This window comes from Rhipicephalus sanguineus, chromosome 2, assembly GCF_013339695.2.
Source record: "Rhipicephalus sanguineus isolate Rsan-2018 chromosome 2, BIME_Rsan_1.4, whole genome shotgun sequence".
NCBI lineage: Eukaryota > Metazoa > Arthropoda > Arachnida > Ixodida > Ixodidae > Rhipicephalus > Rhipicephalus sanguineus.
In genome coordinates, this window is record NC_051177.1 from 18,433,407 (window position 1) to 18,450,482 (window position 17,076).

Here is a 17,076-nt window from a genome sequence, read left to right on the forward strand (position 1 = left end):
GTGCTTCTGTAAGTATGCACGCGATTCTGTCTGTCTCTCACTTCCGTGATACCTCACTTTACAGCTTGAAAGGTCTTATGGCAATCACATGTATTAACTCAAATCCAGGTGTTGTATTTTGAGGAGCAATATTTATGAAGTTTGAAAGTCGACCCAGATCCAAGGTTCATGAGGAGAGGAACAAGTAGCTCAAACAGTGATGCTACTGAAGACTTCTGAATTGGAGCAATTTTTGGAGCAGCAAATTTTTCATTTCGGAGCACTTTGGAGCAGCAAAAATTTCCATCTTGGAGCACTTTGGACCAGGTAATTTTGCATCTGGGAGTACTCTGGAGCAGCTAATTTCCCATTCTGGAGGACAGTGGAGAAGCAAGTTCCATTTACATTCAAGCACCTGAATAATGATTATGGGGCTCTTATGAAATGCTAGAAATATTTCGATTCATTGCAAATCTCACGGAAAAAATCCTCTTAGGAGCATTCCATAATTCACTCTACAATGCAAAAGTAAGGGTGTCATGCTGTTGAGTGTTCTGGAATAACCTCTTCAGCGATTATTTTTGACACTAGCAATTAAAGAGAAAACTGGATAAATCAAATTGCACTTTGTGAAATAACACTCTAAACACATCTATGTGGTTATCAGCAGACATGGTAGACAAACGCCATGATGTATAACAGGGCCTCAATGCTAACGAGTCACACTCATGCATTCCCCTAAGATGACTACAAGGCAAAAACCAGGTTCTTTTTGTTCTCGATCAATTGTATTGCTGGGCGCAACATCATGTCACTTAGCTAGCCCCAAAAAGCCAACCTCCTCTGACACTCCCTTGCCTCTTTCTAAGACCTCTCTGTGCTGTAGAAAGAGCATCCTCGCAGTGCTTCCAAACTATCATTTGTGCATGCGCCGGGTTGCCTGGAAGATGGAGATCCACTTCACGCTGAGCTTCCGCGAAAGCGTCTGAAACTGCGTTGAACAGGAACTACATGATGTAACAAACTTCGTTTTCTTTTTACAGTGAAGCTGTCCATGGCTAGGTCATTCCATTTGTATGCTGAAAACCCCTACATGCCCTCTATGAAGCAGTGCAAAAAAAAAAAGCTCGCAGGGTCCCTTATGCATTCGCCTAAGACGACTAAAAGGTGAAAGCCACCTTCTTTTTCTTTTCACACGATGTATTGATCCTCCCCCGCGGCCCTCTGAAAGCTTTCTGCACCTAACATGGTTTCGCGCTGCATCCATGATCGGTGCACCGATCACGGAGGCAGCGCAAAGCAGCATATATGTGGTGACATCATCATGATGACTCACAAGTTTTGACTATCTATGACATCATGATTTTTCGCATCAGTCATGTTGACACTGCCGATACTGACAGTGAATGTTTGCATTTGATGAGGCATCTAAGGCTTTCGCATTAAAGGGACACTAAAGGCAAATAACAATTTATGTCAGAGTGAAAGCTCAATGGATGACAACGTCTAAAACGGCAATATTATCAACATCACTGCCCCACTTACCGAGAAATTAAGATAAATGTATCACACGACGTGTGCCACGAGTGCGACATTTTGGAAATGATCGTGATGACGTGAGAGCGTCCGACTACAATTAATCACTAGTAATCAAACTAGGTGCAATAAAAAAAGAACCTTCCGTGCATCAAGAGACGTAATAAAATGCTGCTTGTTCATTTCTGTTTCATTCGTGGAAACAAGAACCTCTGTGGCATTGCCATGGGGAACGGCGCGTGTGGTTCAGAGGCTCCGTTTTCACCGAACTGCGTTTCACCCGGCGCCCGGCTTCGCTCACGCGGTCGCGTCTCAGTGGTAGTTTCGGTATCGTGTACTGCCGCGTGTGTTTTGCACGCTTGTGAAAGTCGCTCTGACAGAAAGTTCGACAAAATGCCGCATGCATGTGATGTTGCCGGATGCCCGAATAGTGCACGCCGCCAGTGCACGCCGCAGCGCAGTAAAGGCGGGCAACGTTGGGCATGGCAACAGTGATGTCAGAAAGACTGCTTTCAGGCGGGTGATTTGAAGTGCGCTAACGCGATGCGGACCACTAAAACGTGATTTTATTTCAAAATAAGCACTTCTTTGTAGGGATGGGCGAATATTCGGGCGTTTCGAATATTCGAACGGATATTAAAGTATTCGAATTCGCCTCGATACGAATTTAGACTATTCGAAATGAACGAATATATGTATATATTTGACCGCACATAACCCCCTCATAACCCCCTGTAAAGGTGGTTTCACTGCAGCGTCTGCTTGCTGTGCCATGAAACCACCCATCCAGGGGAAATCCGCAGTGCCGCAAAGCCACACATCAAGGTTAAATGTAGATATTTTTTTTAAGTTTAAAAGCTTGTTATATGGGCTTATATGAGCTAAGTATAGTCATTTTTAACTTCTAACGTATTGTACCTTTTATAACTTGCACCCTACTGCTATTCAAATTTTGATACTATTCAAGGTTTCCTCCACTTCATTTCAAACCAAAAAAGTGATATTCACTCATACCTAGTTCCAATCCTTAAAAATATTGTGCAAGAGCCATGACAAAAATGCTCATTTTTCATAATAATATGTGGTACGTGCTATTCGAACTATTCGATTCAAAATTATTCGACCAAATCACTATTCGCTTCAAACCTCAGATTTACTATTCGTCCATCCCTACTTCTTTGGCACAAAATTAGCACTACGGGGTTTCTGGCCCGCTATTTCAACAATCAACGTTGACTTAATATCTGCCTTTAGTGTCCCTTTAATATTGCATGTTCAATGTTAACAGCCTGGCCATTAACAACCTGGCCCTACATACCAAACTGGCCTCCACCAAGTCACCTCTGTGCTGTGCGCTAAACAGCTTCTCTGGTCATCCACCTCACAGAGTAGACTGGCTCCTCTTTTTTTTTTCTTTCCCTTTTTATTGTGATAGCAATTATATGGACACTCTTGACGGGTTTTTGCCGTAGCCATCGCCATTGCTGCCATTTTTTGTATCAACTAGCAGGGACAGTTGGGCACGTTGGTGCAAAATCATATTTGAAGAAAGCGTGAGAACAACCACAACACAGAGAAGACAACACGCGTCGTCCTGTCGCCTTCGTTTCTCTGTGTTGGGGGTTTTTTTCGCACTTTCTTCAAATATGAATTTTCCGTATAAAGTCCAAATTGATAACCACCCCGCGCATCATATGTTCCACCCAGGAGTAAAAGCTTCCGTGCGCTGGCGACGAATGCGGCTGAAGAGGAGATGAAACGAGCCGGCCATCTCTGTCGCATGGAGGGCGTGTGCGATAACATTGCTACATGTGCGAGGCCTGCTGTGTCGATTGCTCACCAAACAAAGGAAATGCCCCGCTCGTCTTTTGTAAGGAGCATGAAGGGACGCCAGGGGAGGGGAGGGGAGGGGCTGCATCATTGAAGGGCGCAGTCACTGGTGTGCGCGCTATCTCAGGGCATCAGGAGACGGCTCGTAAACTTGTGCTCTCTACATTTACTTCATGTTTAGATAACTGACAGCACGAAAACCGCTTCGGTCCCTAGACGACCATATTCCCTTAAACCAGCGTCTTCTTGGGGTATGCGAGATCGGATCCAAAAGAGTTAGCTGTCTTACTTCGTATAACAATACAATTTGTTGGTATCAGATTCATTGCTTCGCCCCTGAGCGAAACTGATTTTTTTTTAAGCATCAGATATTGACCCTGGAAAGCGAGGAGGGTACATGTAACATGGCGTAGCCACTTCACAGTGGGCCTTCCGAGGCCAGGGCTGTCAGCGACGTGCCGGCTATTAACAGCTGCGCATATTAAAACTGAATTGTAGCTGTTCCGACCAGGAGGCGTACTTTTGTTAATGAGACGACATTTTTAAAAAAGAAAACAAAAAATTCAAATTGGTACCCTAGCACTCACGAGCTCGAAAGGGCAGGGCCTTTTAGGGGGTACTTACTGCAAGGGCAATTACAAACCTGGATGTGCTGGTGGAAGGAATTACGAAAAAGCTCTTCTGGATGAAGATCCATGGATAAAGTATACAGTAATACCTCGTTAACTCGAAGTAGTAAAAACCAGAAAAAATTTCGAGATAAGCAGATTTTCGAGATAAGCAAAGTTGGGCAAATTCCATTGAGAAGTTCAGTTCTATCTAGAAACGTTATCCCTACAGACCAGTTTCTTAACAGGAGCGCCAAACTGGCTCTTTGTAAAGGTTTTGAAGAAAAATAATGACTTACCAGCGCTGTTAACCAGCTGTGTTTTTCGGCACTGCCTTTTTATTTAGTGCAGAGAGACCGACTAAGGCTGGTCTGCCTCTCAGTAACACTTGCACCTAGCAAAGCTTTCTCGAGTTGCTTAACACATCGCATGTGCCGATCATCCGCGCCGCTGCACTCAAATTTATTTCGCATCAAGCGAAGCATGTTTCTTGTTTCGGCGGATGTCGTCACCCCTCGAGTAGCTGCGTCGACGCTGCCGAGATCACTGTGCGTGACGCCACGTTGTTTGGCTTAAGAAAATGGTCAAACCAGCCGATGTTGCAGGCTAGGTCAGTTTAGCCCACCGCTAAGTCCAGAGAATCGGCCTTATCTGTCGATGTGACTGGAAGGGGCTCCTCTCGCACGATGCCACACATTCAGCGCTGTTTTGACGTCCGGAAACTTCCGAGCCTCGAATCCGTTTCTTTGATTAGGGCTACCTTTCTTTGCGGCATCAGTGACTTGCTTTGCTTTGGTGGCGTTATATCACCACATCGCACGGCCGACGAAAAAATCCGCGCGACGTGCCTTGCGTAAATAAAATGCTGAAATCGCATCTCTGACGGTAAACAAAACGTGTACGACCCGAGCTATTTTGCAGGGCCTACTTATGTGCACGTCTATAGCGTCACATGACGTGACACAGGGTTGCTCGACAAAGTTGGTATGCCGCTAGGTTCCGACTTTACTTTCGGGAACAGTGTCCACTTCGTCGTAAACGCGGCAGCCTCGCGCGAACCTTGTGAAACGTATGACATTTTGCCGCTAGTATTTTGTGAAACGGTTCGGCGGCGAAGTTTTGGTTCCATTCTCAGTCGAGATTTCGAGATAACCGAAAGTGGGCACGGAAATACTTCGAGATAAAGGGCAATAAATACATTGCACCTATGGGAAATTGTTCGGTACCGTGGAAAACTTCGACTTAGCCGACTTTTCGAAATATGCGAGTTCGAGTTAACGAGGTATTACTGTATTTGAGGAAAAGCGATGTGCTCTTCCATGGATGCGAAGCTCGGAAAATTCGATATTGTTCCATACATCTGTTGCTAGCATACCCAGATTTCATTCCGTGTGTCCAAAAACAAAAGTGACAGACATTAGCAGCACACGAGTAGTTATTACTGAACATTGCTTCAATTACGTGCCGTGTGACGCTTGAAACGAGCTATCAGCAGCGTTTTTGGAACAGACGACGTCTGCCGATGAATCGCCACAACACTTTCTCGCTACAGATTGGCCTAGACATCAGAAAAGAGACAAGAACTGCGTCAGCACCGTGCGTGGCCTCGTGGCTTACTCGATGTGCACACACGAGCGCCATTTATTCAGCAGAATAAATCTTGCTCTTTGGCGGCCCCAAGATAAGCTGCAGATGTTTTGACGTGCTGGCGGTGCGATTCCCAGTGACAGACGCCCCCAAACCCGAGACTCTGGTGCAGTTTGGAACAATTTCCGTGGAGATTATCAAGACGGCGTACTTTGGCACAGTTGGAGCAGGAGTGGAATCTCTGCTCAAATGCTCCTATGCAAATTTATGAGAGCGAAGAAGTTGTTTTTCTCAACAACTACACTGCTGATCATGACGAGATGTGCTGCATTTAAAAGGATAGGCCACTATCCTTTTAAATCTAGCACTACATCGATCTAGCAAATATATGAAGCAGATTTTTATTGAAGTCCTCAATTTCTTGTAAAAGTTGTTTTAAATTACAAAATTTAAACAACAGACATCATGTTGACAACTACGCAACTCTGCAATGAAAAAAAAATTAGCGCAGCTTGCACTAACTTGCACAAAAAAGGCTGGGTCACGGCAGAGCTCATGGGCACCTAGCTGGTCCTGGCTTGGCTAGGCTTTGAACCTCTCACCTGCCTCTTTCCCACCCCTTGCTATACTGTACTACTATACGTGACTATGCTTGCTCTATTTTTTTTTAATCTTTTTTTAACACGACAGTGTTTTATGCCAGGGTGTCCACCAAGACTTCAGTGATGTATTTCTGTCACGAAAATGATGTTGCAAAAATGCACACGATCAGATGGCAAAGAAAAAAAGTTCCATCAACGGGAGTCGAACTAACGCCTCCTCTAGAAAGATGCCTACGGTGTCGCTAGCTAACCCATTATAGCCGTCCTGCCTTGAGCTGTGGTCACTTTTCGAGAGATGGCGCCACGTACTACCCTCTTGTTTTCAATGGGGTTGAGGTGGCATGGTTTCGGGGGTAGCGGTGTGCGCATGCCCGCATGTGTGTTGCAAGAAGCCACCGCAAGGATCACTAGCTACCACCTCCTTTAGAAACAATGAAAGAGGGAAAGGGAAGGGCAGGAGGTTTTTGGCCCACACGACAGGCATCTTTCTAGAGGAGGCATTTGTCGAACCCACCACCTCTGTGCACGACTACAGATGCCGGGCACGCTATCCACTGCACCACAGTCACACACTCTGGAGGCTTTATAAACGCGCCTTTTATATCTCCCACTTTCCTCTCACAGTGCTTGGTTGGCGGGGTGGTGTCGCTATCTGAAAGCGGTAAAGTGAAGTAATTCATTATGGCCGTGGCTTCCGTGATTAGCTGCTGCAATGCGTCGTTGCTACGCATCTGTCCTATTCAGTGTGTTTCCAATAGAAGTGCAATTTTGTCCACACCTTAACACACCGCGAGGTGGCAACCTTAGCCCAAGCCTTGGCCCCGCTCATAGCATAGAGAAAAATCGCGGTCGGGCTGGAGGGTAGACACGACGTGCGTTGCATTTTCCTCTAGTCCCACCATGGTGTTCAATAACCCTTTAAGATGGCGAACTTACCTTAAGTTCTGCATCTAATCTGCGACGCTGTTCTCGCTGTCACACCGCTTTTTCTGATTATTCTCTCACCCTTAAAGGGACACTAAAGGCAAATAACAATTTATGTCAGAGTGAAAGCCCAATGTATGACAACTTCTAAAACGGCAATATTATCAACAGCAGTGCCCTACTTACCGAGAAATTAAGCTAAATGTATCACATGATGAGCGCCACGAGTGGGACATTTTCGAAGTGATCCCGATGACGTATGGAAGTCAGCCTACAATAAATCACTAGTAATCAAACTAGTAGCAGTAAAAAAAGAACATTCCGAGCATCAAAAGACGTAATAAAATGCTGTTTGTTCGTTTCCGCTTGATTCATGGAAAACAAAACCTCCGTGGCGTTGCCATGGGGAACGGCGCGCGTGGTTCAAAGGTTCCGTTTTCGCCGAACTGCGCCTCGCCCGTCTCAGTGGTAGTTTCGGGATCGCGTACTGCCGTGCGTGTTTTGCGCGCTCGTGAAAGTCGCTCTGACAGAAAGTTTGACAAAATGCGCATGCGTGTGATACTGCCGGATGCCCGAATGGTGCACAACGCCAGTGCTGCAGCAAGGAAACCGGTGTGTCTTTTCACTGGGTGCCGCGGAATGAACCCTTACGCTTGAAGTGGCTTAGTGTCATGCCATTGCGCCAGTGTGCTAAACAGTCAAAACCTCTGCGTGTGTGCTCGCTGCACTTTCGTACTGAGGATTACGAGACCAACCGCAACTTGGTGAAGGCTTTGAATGTGCCCATCCGAGCAAGTCTTTGCCGCAGCGCCGTTGTTGCTACTGTGGGTCCCGCTACTTCCGCTCGGCTGCTACTAGTGTCGGCGGCCGCGCAGTAAAAGCGGGCAACGTTGGGCACGGCAGCAGTGATGTATGAAAGTCGTATTTTCAGGCGGGAGACTTGAAGCGCACTAACGCGATGCGGACCATTAAAAACGTGATTTTATTTCAAAATAAGCACTTCATTGGCACAAAAACAGCACTACGAGGTTTCTGGACCGCTATTTCAACAATCAACGTCGACTTAATATTTGCCTTTAGTGTCCCTTTAACTACTACAGCTACCACAAAGGTTTGTTTAATCATTGATCATGGACATTAGTCGTTGGAATGGAGATGTGCCACCCAGCATCAACGTGGGTGCATCCACGTCAAACGGTTGCCAAACACCAATATTATTTGCGCAAGCTGTCTTATACCAATGTACAGTAAACATTCAGCTACTTCTGTAAAGACACATTTTACTTTTGTGTTATACCAATTCCTATGACAGAGGGATCAACAATGTTTTTCTTTTAGTCTGTGTCTTTATATCTCTTTTTCTCAATACCTATTTGTTTCTCTGTCTTTCTACCTTTTCTTTCTTTCTTCCCCTTCTTTCTCTCTTCTTTTTCTGTCTTTCTGTCTCTCTTTCTGTAGTCGTTCTCTTGTGTTCTATCTTTTTCATTATTTCTTCCCTCTCCATATATTTCTCTCTTTCTACCTCTTTCTTCCTCCCTGCACTTGTTCTCCCCTCCTCCTCTTTTGCCACCTCACCCTCACATCCCTTTCCCACCCCCTTGCTATAGTATACTATACAAGGCTATGCTTTGCTTCGCTAGCGTGCCTGGATAGCCAATTTGTTACGACGCTCGCTTTCGGACTGTGGGGACGCGGGTTTGAATCTCGCCTCACCAAGAAATTTCTTTTTTGCATAATTTCTCTCTTTCTCTATCTTTCTTTCTCTCTTGCTTTCTCTTTCTCTCTCTCTACTCGTTCTCTCGCCCATTTGATTTATTGCATCCCACGCAGGGCAAATTGGCGCATGTGTTCTGGGAGCAAAGCAGAAGTAGAGGAAGGTGATGAAGAAGAGGATGAACAGAGCACGTGCCGGTTTATGATGATGATAATTTTTTATCCGCGACATATGGCAAACCTCGACCGTAACAGCTCTGCTGTAAAAATATAAAGGTTTCATAAAGGGCACCTAATAATTCTATTATGGCAGACAATACTCAGGAATGTCACCCTCGGTTTAATAAATTAGCATGTGATCATGCATTTCTATTCATGTTGGTTGAAACAACTGCAGATAGTCTACAAAATCACAGACAGACAGGTTCCTCGGCCTGTGGGCTCGCATAAAGAAAATGCACCATACTGTGAAGCCAACATGTGGCTTATTTTGCCGACTGCTTACCTTAGCACGCAGAAGTCTCTTGGTGCATGCGGCCTCATGGAGCCACAGATGTACTGGATGATCTCACTCTGCTTGTCCAGCCTGGCAATGTGTCGCCACTTGATGAGCGTGTTGTCCCAGATGTGCCTGTCACCCAACCAGAAGCAAGCAAGGCAAACGTCAACCCCCACCAAGTTTATGTGAAAATGTCTCCTGCTGCATGTATAGCCACAAAGTCTAGCCACATCATTTATCACGACAACATTGTGGAGCAACTTGGCAGGCTGCAGGAACCCTTTGCAGCCCGCTGTCGTCCCAACAAAACAACATGGCCACTGTGGTCCATTGTCAGGCACTTCTGGGAAAGCTCACGTTTTCTCACTGCATTATGCCCCATCTTTAAAATAGTAAGTAACCTTCTTATACTTAAGTTTTGCTTTTTTTTAGTTTCGGACCGGAACAGACAGAAAGTGGGTAAAGGTTTCGGACCACAAAATGTTAATGCTCTGTAATCATGTGCCAATTTAATAGTAGTACCTCAGCATAATTGCATGTGCTCTTTATTTCTTATGTGCTGTATTGCAATTAAATAGACTTATTTGTTCCTTTAAAAATGTAGAGTGCTGATAATAGTGCAAAAGCATGCATACATTTGTGTATGCTGTCATTACAAAAAAAACTGCATGCCCACACAGAGATCGGGCACAGAGATAAATAAGGCAACTTATTGCCAAAAAGGCAGAAAGGTTGCATTAATAGCTTGTGTAGCCTGAAAATGTGGAAGCAAAGTAAAAGTAATTATAGTGAAGGGGAGAAGGGGTATATTTTAATATAAAAATCCATCGTGTTTGAAAATTCTATATAAAGCCATGTATTCAGTCCAGCATTCTGTAAAATATCTAGGTCTGCCCTTAACCCTTTGCTTGCCAGGTTCTCATATATTATTAGTATTTTCTGGCAGCTCTTCATCCAGTGCCAGGTCATTATTGAATGTTTGTTCAGTGGACATATATAATGCATCCCAGGTGAAAATGTGTAACTGGGAATCCAACTGGTTTCAACTGGTTCCACTTCAACTGGTTTAAGGAACACATTTCCAGTTGGTAACTGGGACCAGTTGGGAATGCATTCCCAGTTGGCGACTGGGACCAGTTGGGAATACATTCCCAGTTGGCGACTGGTACCAATTGGGAATGCATTCCCAGTTGGAAATGCTTTCCCAGTTGTGAACAGGTCCCATTCCCCGTTGGTGCCCAAATGGGCATGCTTGTACTCCAGCTAGCTCAAACAATCTTCAACATGCAAATAATGTTCATTCTGAGCACATCAAACACTCCAATGGAACACTTGACACTCCATGTTAAGTGTAGAAGATGATCATGATTTATTGCTATTACACAAAAAATTACACAGCTCTAGGCATTCCCTGCTGTGGCTGGTTTGGACCAGCACTGTGGTTGCACATTCAGTGCAAAGATTTCCTCCGCTCGGCTTTCATGCAGTGCTGTATTTTCTCAACCAATATACTGGTGAAGTTTCGGGCTGCGCAGCTGATGAATCTGTGCCATTCACCCGTGACCAATGAAACAGCGTTGCTGCAAAATAAGAGGTAACATGTTTCATGCATGTCTCAGAAAAGTCATATCAATTTATAGATATACACAGCAGACCTACCTTCTAACAATTCACACGACAAACAGTGTCTACAGAGATCATGCGCTGCATCTATTCCGAATTTTTAGAAGTCGAGTTTATATATCATCAGCAAAAAATAATAAAAAAACACCATCATTTTCACTCGAAGTCATATGCCTACACATGCAACAGGTTCAGGAATATTCATTTAGAGTGCAAATACGGTCCCTTAGCGGTTTCTTTGAAAGTCGCGGACAGAGTTACGAGCACACTTCATAGTTATTTAGCACGCCGTTCAAAGCACAAGTATTGCACGGCATTCGTTTTCTGTGATGCTCCCAAACAAATGGCAGCAAGTTTGTGAGCACTCCGCACAAACCCATAAACTTAGCTAGAGCAGTATAGAAAGCATTTGTTTACAATGCAACGTTCCATCGTCTCAACACTCAAAGCACTCTGCCTGCATTATATCTACATCTTCTCTAGGATACTGAACAACTAGCACTCGAAGCATAAATGGTATAATTACCTTCAAACGGCTGCATCGCTGACAATTGGCAGGCAGCATTCCGCACACAATGGGTCCATATATCCGTCTTGTCACAGGCGTAAACACTTGTCCGGCGTTCGCCTGAAGTCAAAGTCTTCCACAGATGAAGCTGCCGAACACTAATTCGACAAAGTCTAATTTACGCACGCCATGACTGCACGTTCCTTTTGAAAAACAGCACAACTAAGCAGCGCGACCACGGACCACCGAGCGCTCGGTAGCTAGCCCTCGTCCCATGTGGTGTACGAAACTAGCATCGCTGTCTTTCTAAATTTTATATCTTTGTTATCCAGTTTCTTTCTTCCATTAAATATTGCCGAATTGGCACGAAATAATTCATTTCAGTTTATTTTATATGTAATCTTTATGCTTGATTACTTTACTGCTTCGTTCAATGTTTGAGCCTATGAGATACGGAACTAATGTGACGGCAGTCGATGTAGAGAGGCTGTGTTTGTGCAACGGTTTGTGGGGTTGTGTCGGCAGCATGTCGGCAGTCTCAGCTGTGGTAGCTCTCGGCACTGGCACTACTCCATTTTTCGTTCTCGTACGGAAGTAACCGCTGTGCTGCACACGAGATTAAGCACGGCATGCTCCCAGCGAGACGACGGCAATATTAACACCCCAACGTCAATTGGGCCCGCCTCGGTTGCGCGTATTGTCACCGTGATGGACGTAAAAAGATTGACAACAGCTTTTTAATGTTAGTTGAATGTACTGATGCTAAACCAAGCGTACGCTTGTGTGCACTGTGTTGCGCATTTGCGCAACGGAATAATCCACGATAATATGATTTTAAAAAATACATATATATCAGGTGAGTTAAGGCTGTATATATTAATGTAATGGGGTTTAAACAACACGAAGAGGATGACGTCTAAACAAGAAAAGATAATTCATTCGCAAACCATGAGATGCTATTTTCTTATTCTCTCATTTTCCTATGAATATTACTAATCCAGTGATGGTACCCTTCTGCGAATAGGACACAAAAAGCTCTTAGATAAAACCCATTCGCTCAAGTGCAGCAATGCTGCGTATATGCGTTCGAGTTCAATTATCTTTCTTCTTTCACTTTGAAGAACCGTACAACCAGGACAACTGGTCGCACTTCCAGTTAGGGCGCAACTGGGACCACTTGCTTCCAATTTAACTGGTTATGGTTTCCAACTGGGATCAGCTTCTTCCAGTTCAACTGGTCATGGTTCCCGTTGGTGGCCAGTTGAGCTGTAACTGGAACCAGCTGCTAACTGGGACCAGTTGCAACTGGAATTAACTGGGACCAGTTGAGTTGTAACTGGGACCAGCTGCTAACTGGGACCAGTTGCAACTGGAATCAACTGGGACCAGTTGTTTCCCAACTGGAACCATTTGATCCCAGTTGATACCAGTTGAAACCAGTTGGATTCCCAGTTACTCATTTTCACCTGGGATACAAATGAATTCTTCATTTTTGTTTTCATTTAAGTCAGGATTTGTTAACAGTTTGCATATCTGTGAAAGCGTGGGTGTACCTTGCCATAACAAAGCAAGACAGCCTAAAGACATGTTTTCTAGCTAAAGCAAGAAATTTAACGTACCAGATGTGTGTGTTTATATTTGACCTCTACATGGACAGCACAATGGGTCTGCAATATCCTTTTCGGCATGAGTTGCTTCAGGAAAGGCAGGAAACACAATTAAAATTTAAAAATAAGAGATACTCTGGAGTTGCAATGAGTGTGCAGGTGGGGGTATATGTAAGTTATCTTGTGAGTGGCAGTGTGAGGGATACCTAGCAGTTGCAGTTGTATGAAGATGGAAGCTTTCAAGCACCACTTTAGCATTTACATTATTTAGAAGAAAGGTTAACTGTGTTCACAAAATTGTGCTCACTAAGAACTAATGCATAACTGTTTAGCCTTACTTGCAATTAGTTTTACTTCTTCTATACTTCTTAAATTTCATGCATCTTAATGTACTTATTAAAAATTGTGGAACCTGTTAGATTCCAATCAAACCCGGTAAGAACTTGAAAGCCTGCAGTCTGAATAGCCACAACATTAGAGGCTCCACAATGGATTCGATTCAATTTTTCAAACTTGGCTGCTTCAGCTTGGAAGGGTTGTCGCTGCAGACTCACCGCTCACGAAGAATCCTAGTGAGAAGCTCAACTGGGGGAGCTTCAACCTCAACGACACATCGCCACAGCCGCAGTGGAAGACCGTCCCCCGGCTTTTTGAAGGCCAAGTCAACGTCAGCATGCTGCACGTTTGCCCAGCCTTTGCTCTTCTCCCGGGCCTCCTGTAGGTTGGCAAGTGCAAGTTCCGTCTTTGTAACACGATTGAAATTTTTGTGGCATTCAATGAGAGGAACGAATTTGCTATACTGCCTGCTTCGAAATGTGAAGAGGAAAATAAGAAGTGCTAGTTTACTTGAGGGATAGATAAATTTCAAGAAGGTACACCTTGGCATGCTCACATAGGTCAAGCACATTTCTTTAAATTCAGACACATCCTGCTGCATCACACGAGGCAAAGAACAAAGCAGATGTATGAAGGCAAAATACGCTAAATTGAAACTATGCTTACTTCTGAATAAACTGCTGTTCTTTCCACACTGGCAAACAATCATCCAGAACTGAACTAATGAGGCAAAAAATTTACTATATTACAGAAGCCATTGGAGGAATATTAGCATGGCATCATCCCACAATTTAGTTCAGCCTCCCACCAAGGAGTATTGACACAAAATTTTGAAGGCGAGATAACTTGCGGGATAGATTTGTGTGGACAAACACGCATCATCTACAAAGTATCAACGGCTAGCCTACAACATATTTAAAAGCAATTTTGAAGTGCGTGTCGCGCAACTGCACACAAAATGCCCCACCTCACAACATCGACACCAACTTGGTTTTAAAGTAAAAAACCGTCAACCATCTGCATCATGGGTCCATGTTGGCTGCCATGCTCCTTGCGAGTGCTCTCTCAAGGCAGACCTTTTCAACGGAAAGCGGGAGCACCTCCTTTATGGACTTGCACGGGAGTATAAAGGCTGATGTCTCTACCTCCACAAAGCATTTTTGGGGGGTCGCACATATTTACAACATCCCGGAGGGGATTATAGCAGCACCCAGGGAGCCTTCGTTGAAGTCAAAGCAGTACTCATGCGCTCGCAGTTTTGTGTGTTCACGTAGCCAGCTACGTTTACATGAAAACCACTCTGCGTCCCACCTCACTCTGTGCTCTCATCATAAACCAAAACTGTGTCTGGGTGCTATAAAATTGTTTTCAAATAATTAACCGTCGTGCGCACGAGCAAATCAGGTTTCCAGCCATGATAAGTGGGTTGTTGGCTACTTATTGCAACAGAAAAAACAAGATGTAAAGTTTTTGTGTCAGTACTCCTTTCAGCTAGTTAGCCAAGCCCCCATTAAAAAACCAGCTGTTCACAGACCTAGAACTTAATCTACAAATCTTGCTTTATCATCGTTTCGTATATACCTTCAGATTTATACATCACTGGTTGCTGTTAGAAGCAACATAAGCAGTTATTATCTTGCATGAGAACACATCTGTACTTACAGTGATAAGGGCATGAAGGCATCCTTCGAGGTATGACTTGAGGCTTCCAAGCTCATCTAAGGTCATTGGTTCATACTGCTCCAGACGACACTGTTGCAGCGTTTCCAGCGAAATCTGCAATATGCATAGACCTTCTTGAAGCAATTATGTCAGCTATGGTTGAATATTGTGACGTGGCAGTTGAAACAATACAGATGAAGACATATCAAGGCACCTGTTGTTAAGGTGAAAGCCTTAGATGCCTCATCAAACACGAAAATTGACTGTCGCCGTCGGTGTCCCGTGGCGTCAAGGACAACACGAGTGATGCGGAAAATCATCATCACGTGATGACGTTACCTTACGACGTCACGATGACATCACAGATCGCCAAAATTTGTGATGTCATGTGATGTAACATCACATGATGACGTCATCACATGACATCGTAACTTGGTCAAAGGTGGACCGATCACGGGGACAGTACAAAACCAGGTGAGATGCCTCTGTTCTTGGGGACAGTACAAAACCATGTTAGGTGCTGAAAGCTTTTGGAGTGTGGCGAGGCAGGATCAATACAGACTGAGAAGAAAAAGGAGATGGCTTTCACCTTTGAGTATAGTCTTAGGTGAATGCATGAGTGATCTTGTGAGTTTTCTTTTTGTCTGTTTATGTCGTGTGTTTAATGTTCCCGCAGGATGCCTTGTGTTCTTCAAAATGGTGCCACAATACCTCCATCCACTATCTAGTTCAATATGCAAAAAATTTCAACAGCACCCCTCTCATGGTGATTGTCACCATTCATGCAAATAGCATTCAAGCAATGTAGCAACACATTGTATTGCTGAAACTATCTTTATTTACAATGTGATCACTGTCGCACATATGTGGGGCCCATGCCTTTAGTTCCACACATTTTAAGACCACTAAGAAAGCTTTACTGAACACAGCCTGTCGACTGCAGCTAGTTTTGTCTTACAGGAGCTAAATCTCTTATTTTCATTGTCAGATGTTCCAAGTGTCTCAGTGCGCTGGTTTGCACAAGTGGCACTGCAATGTACACTGGGGAGTACAATTAGGCTACGAGAAAGTATTGTAGCAAGCAGCACATGATCTATTCAGTGAAACTGTATGCTCCATGCTGCATGAAGTAGAACTAAAGTATCTGGCTCAGGCATTTATGACACAGCATTGCTAGCCATTAAGCAAGGTTTTAAACATGTTTTAAATGTGTTGAAAAGCCCTCTTAAGGGCCATTGTGGGGCTACAATTTGCATGTGTGCTGGAGGGGGTTGCATTGGCCTTGAGGGTGCAGCATAGACCAGGGCACTGAGAGCTGAATACGCAAGCAGTGGCCGCACACAGCTGCACGCCATATCTCCTTTCTTTGTAGACTCGTTCAAAGCACGACTTGCACTACTTCTACTAATTCTTCAAATAATTGCTATTGGCATGATAACAGCGATGTTTTTAAAATTATATGTCAACAAGCAGCTAAGGCAACTTGATATTTCTTTATCTAAAGTGTGCAGTTTACATGTGAGTTGCGCGAATACGGAGAAACATCCACATACATAATGAAGGCAGAATTAATTAGTGTAAATGCCTTTGCATATGGTGAGTTCAGGTTCCTGTACCACTTATGGAAGAGCAGAGTCAATTAAGTCAGCATAGTGCAGAGACAAGATTTCTTTTGCTTGAAGCAATTACCACTTGAGTGATAGTAAGCAAACCTCGGCATGTGAAATGTGGCTTGTGAAGCGCAGCATGTGAAGCTCAAATTTACACTGTATTCCGTAAATTACACACTTCCACACTTATAGTCTGCTGCAAAAATTAAACAAAAATCAAAATGCAATCAATAGAGATTTTGTCAATTTTCAAATATATCAGTAAGTCAGTCCGGTGATGCTCCTAAATTATGAAGGACAGTTTATGCTGATTGTGACAACATTTCTCATACAGCTGCAGCTGGAGCACTGTCTTGTGCTGATGAGCCCTGTCAAAAATTTGGTATACAAAACACACTGTGTCTAGGAATGACTTGTAGAAATACCAGAGCATTTTGCTCTTACTGTAAGGC

The 17,076-nt window shown here is 44.1% G+C and overlaps 1 protein-coding gene across 1 annotated transcript in view; it reads right to left on the minus strand.

Moving 5' to 3' along the window:
* LOC119382473 (rho GTPase-activating protein 7) overlaps window positions 1–17,076 on the minus strand; it is a gene marked incomplete at its 5' end in the record, with an annotated part of 247,529 nt that overhangs the window by 7,359 nt on the left and 223,094 nt on the right. The window contains 3 exon segments of the mRNA XM_037650183.2: window positions 9,285–9,410; window positions 13,571–13,731; window positions 15,015–15,128. Coding sequence (XP_037506111.1) covers window positions 9,285–9,410; window positions 13,571–13,731; window positions 15,015–15,128 — 401 coding nt within the window.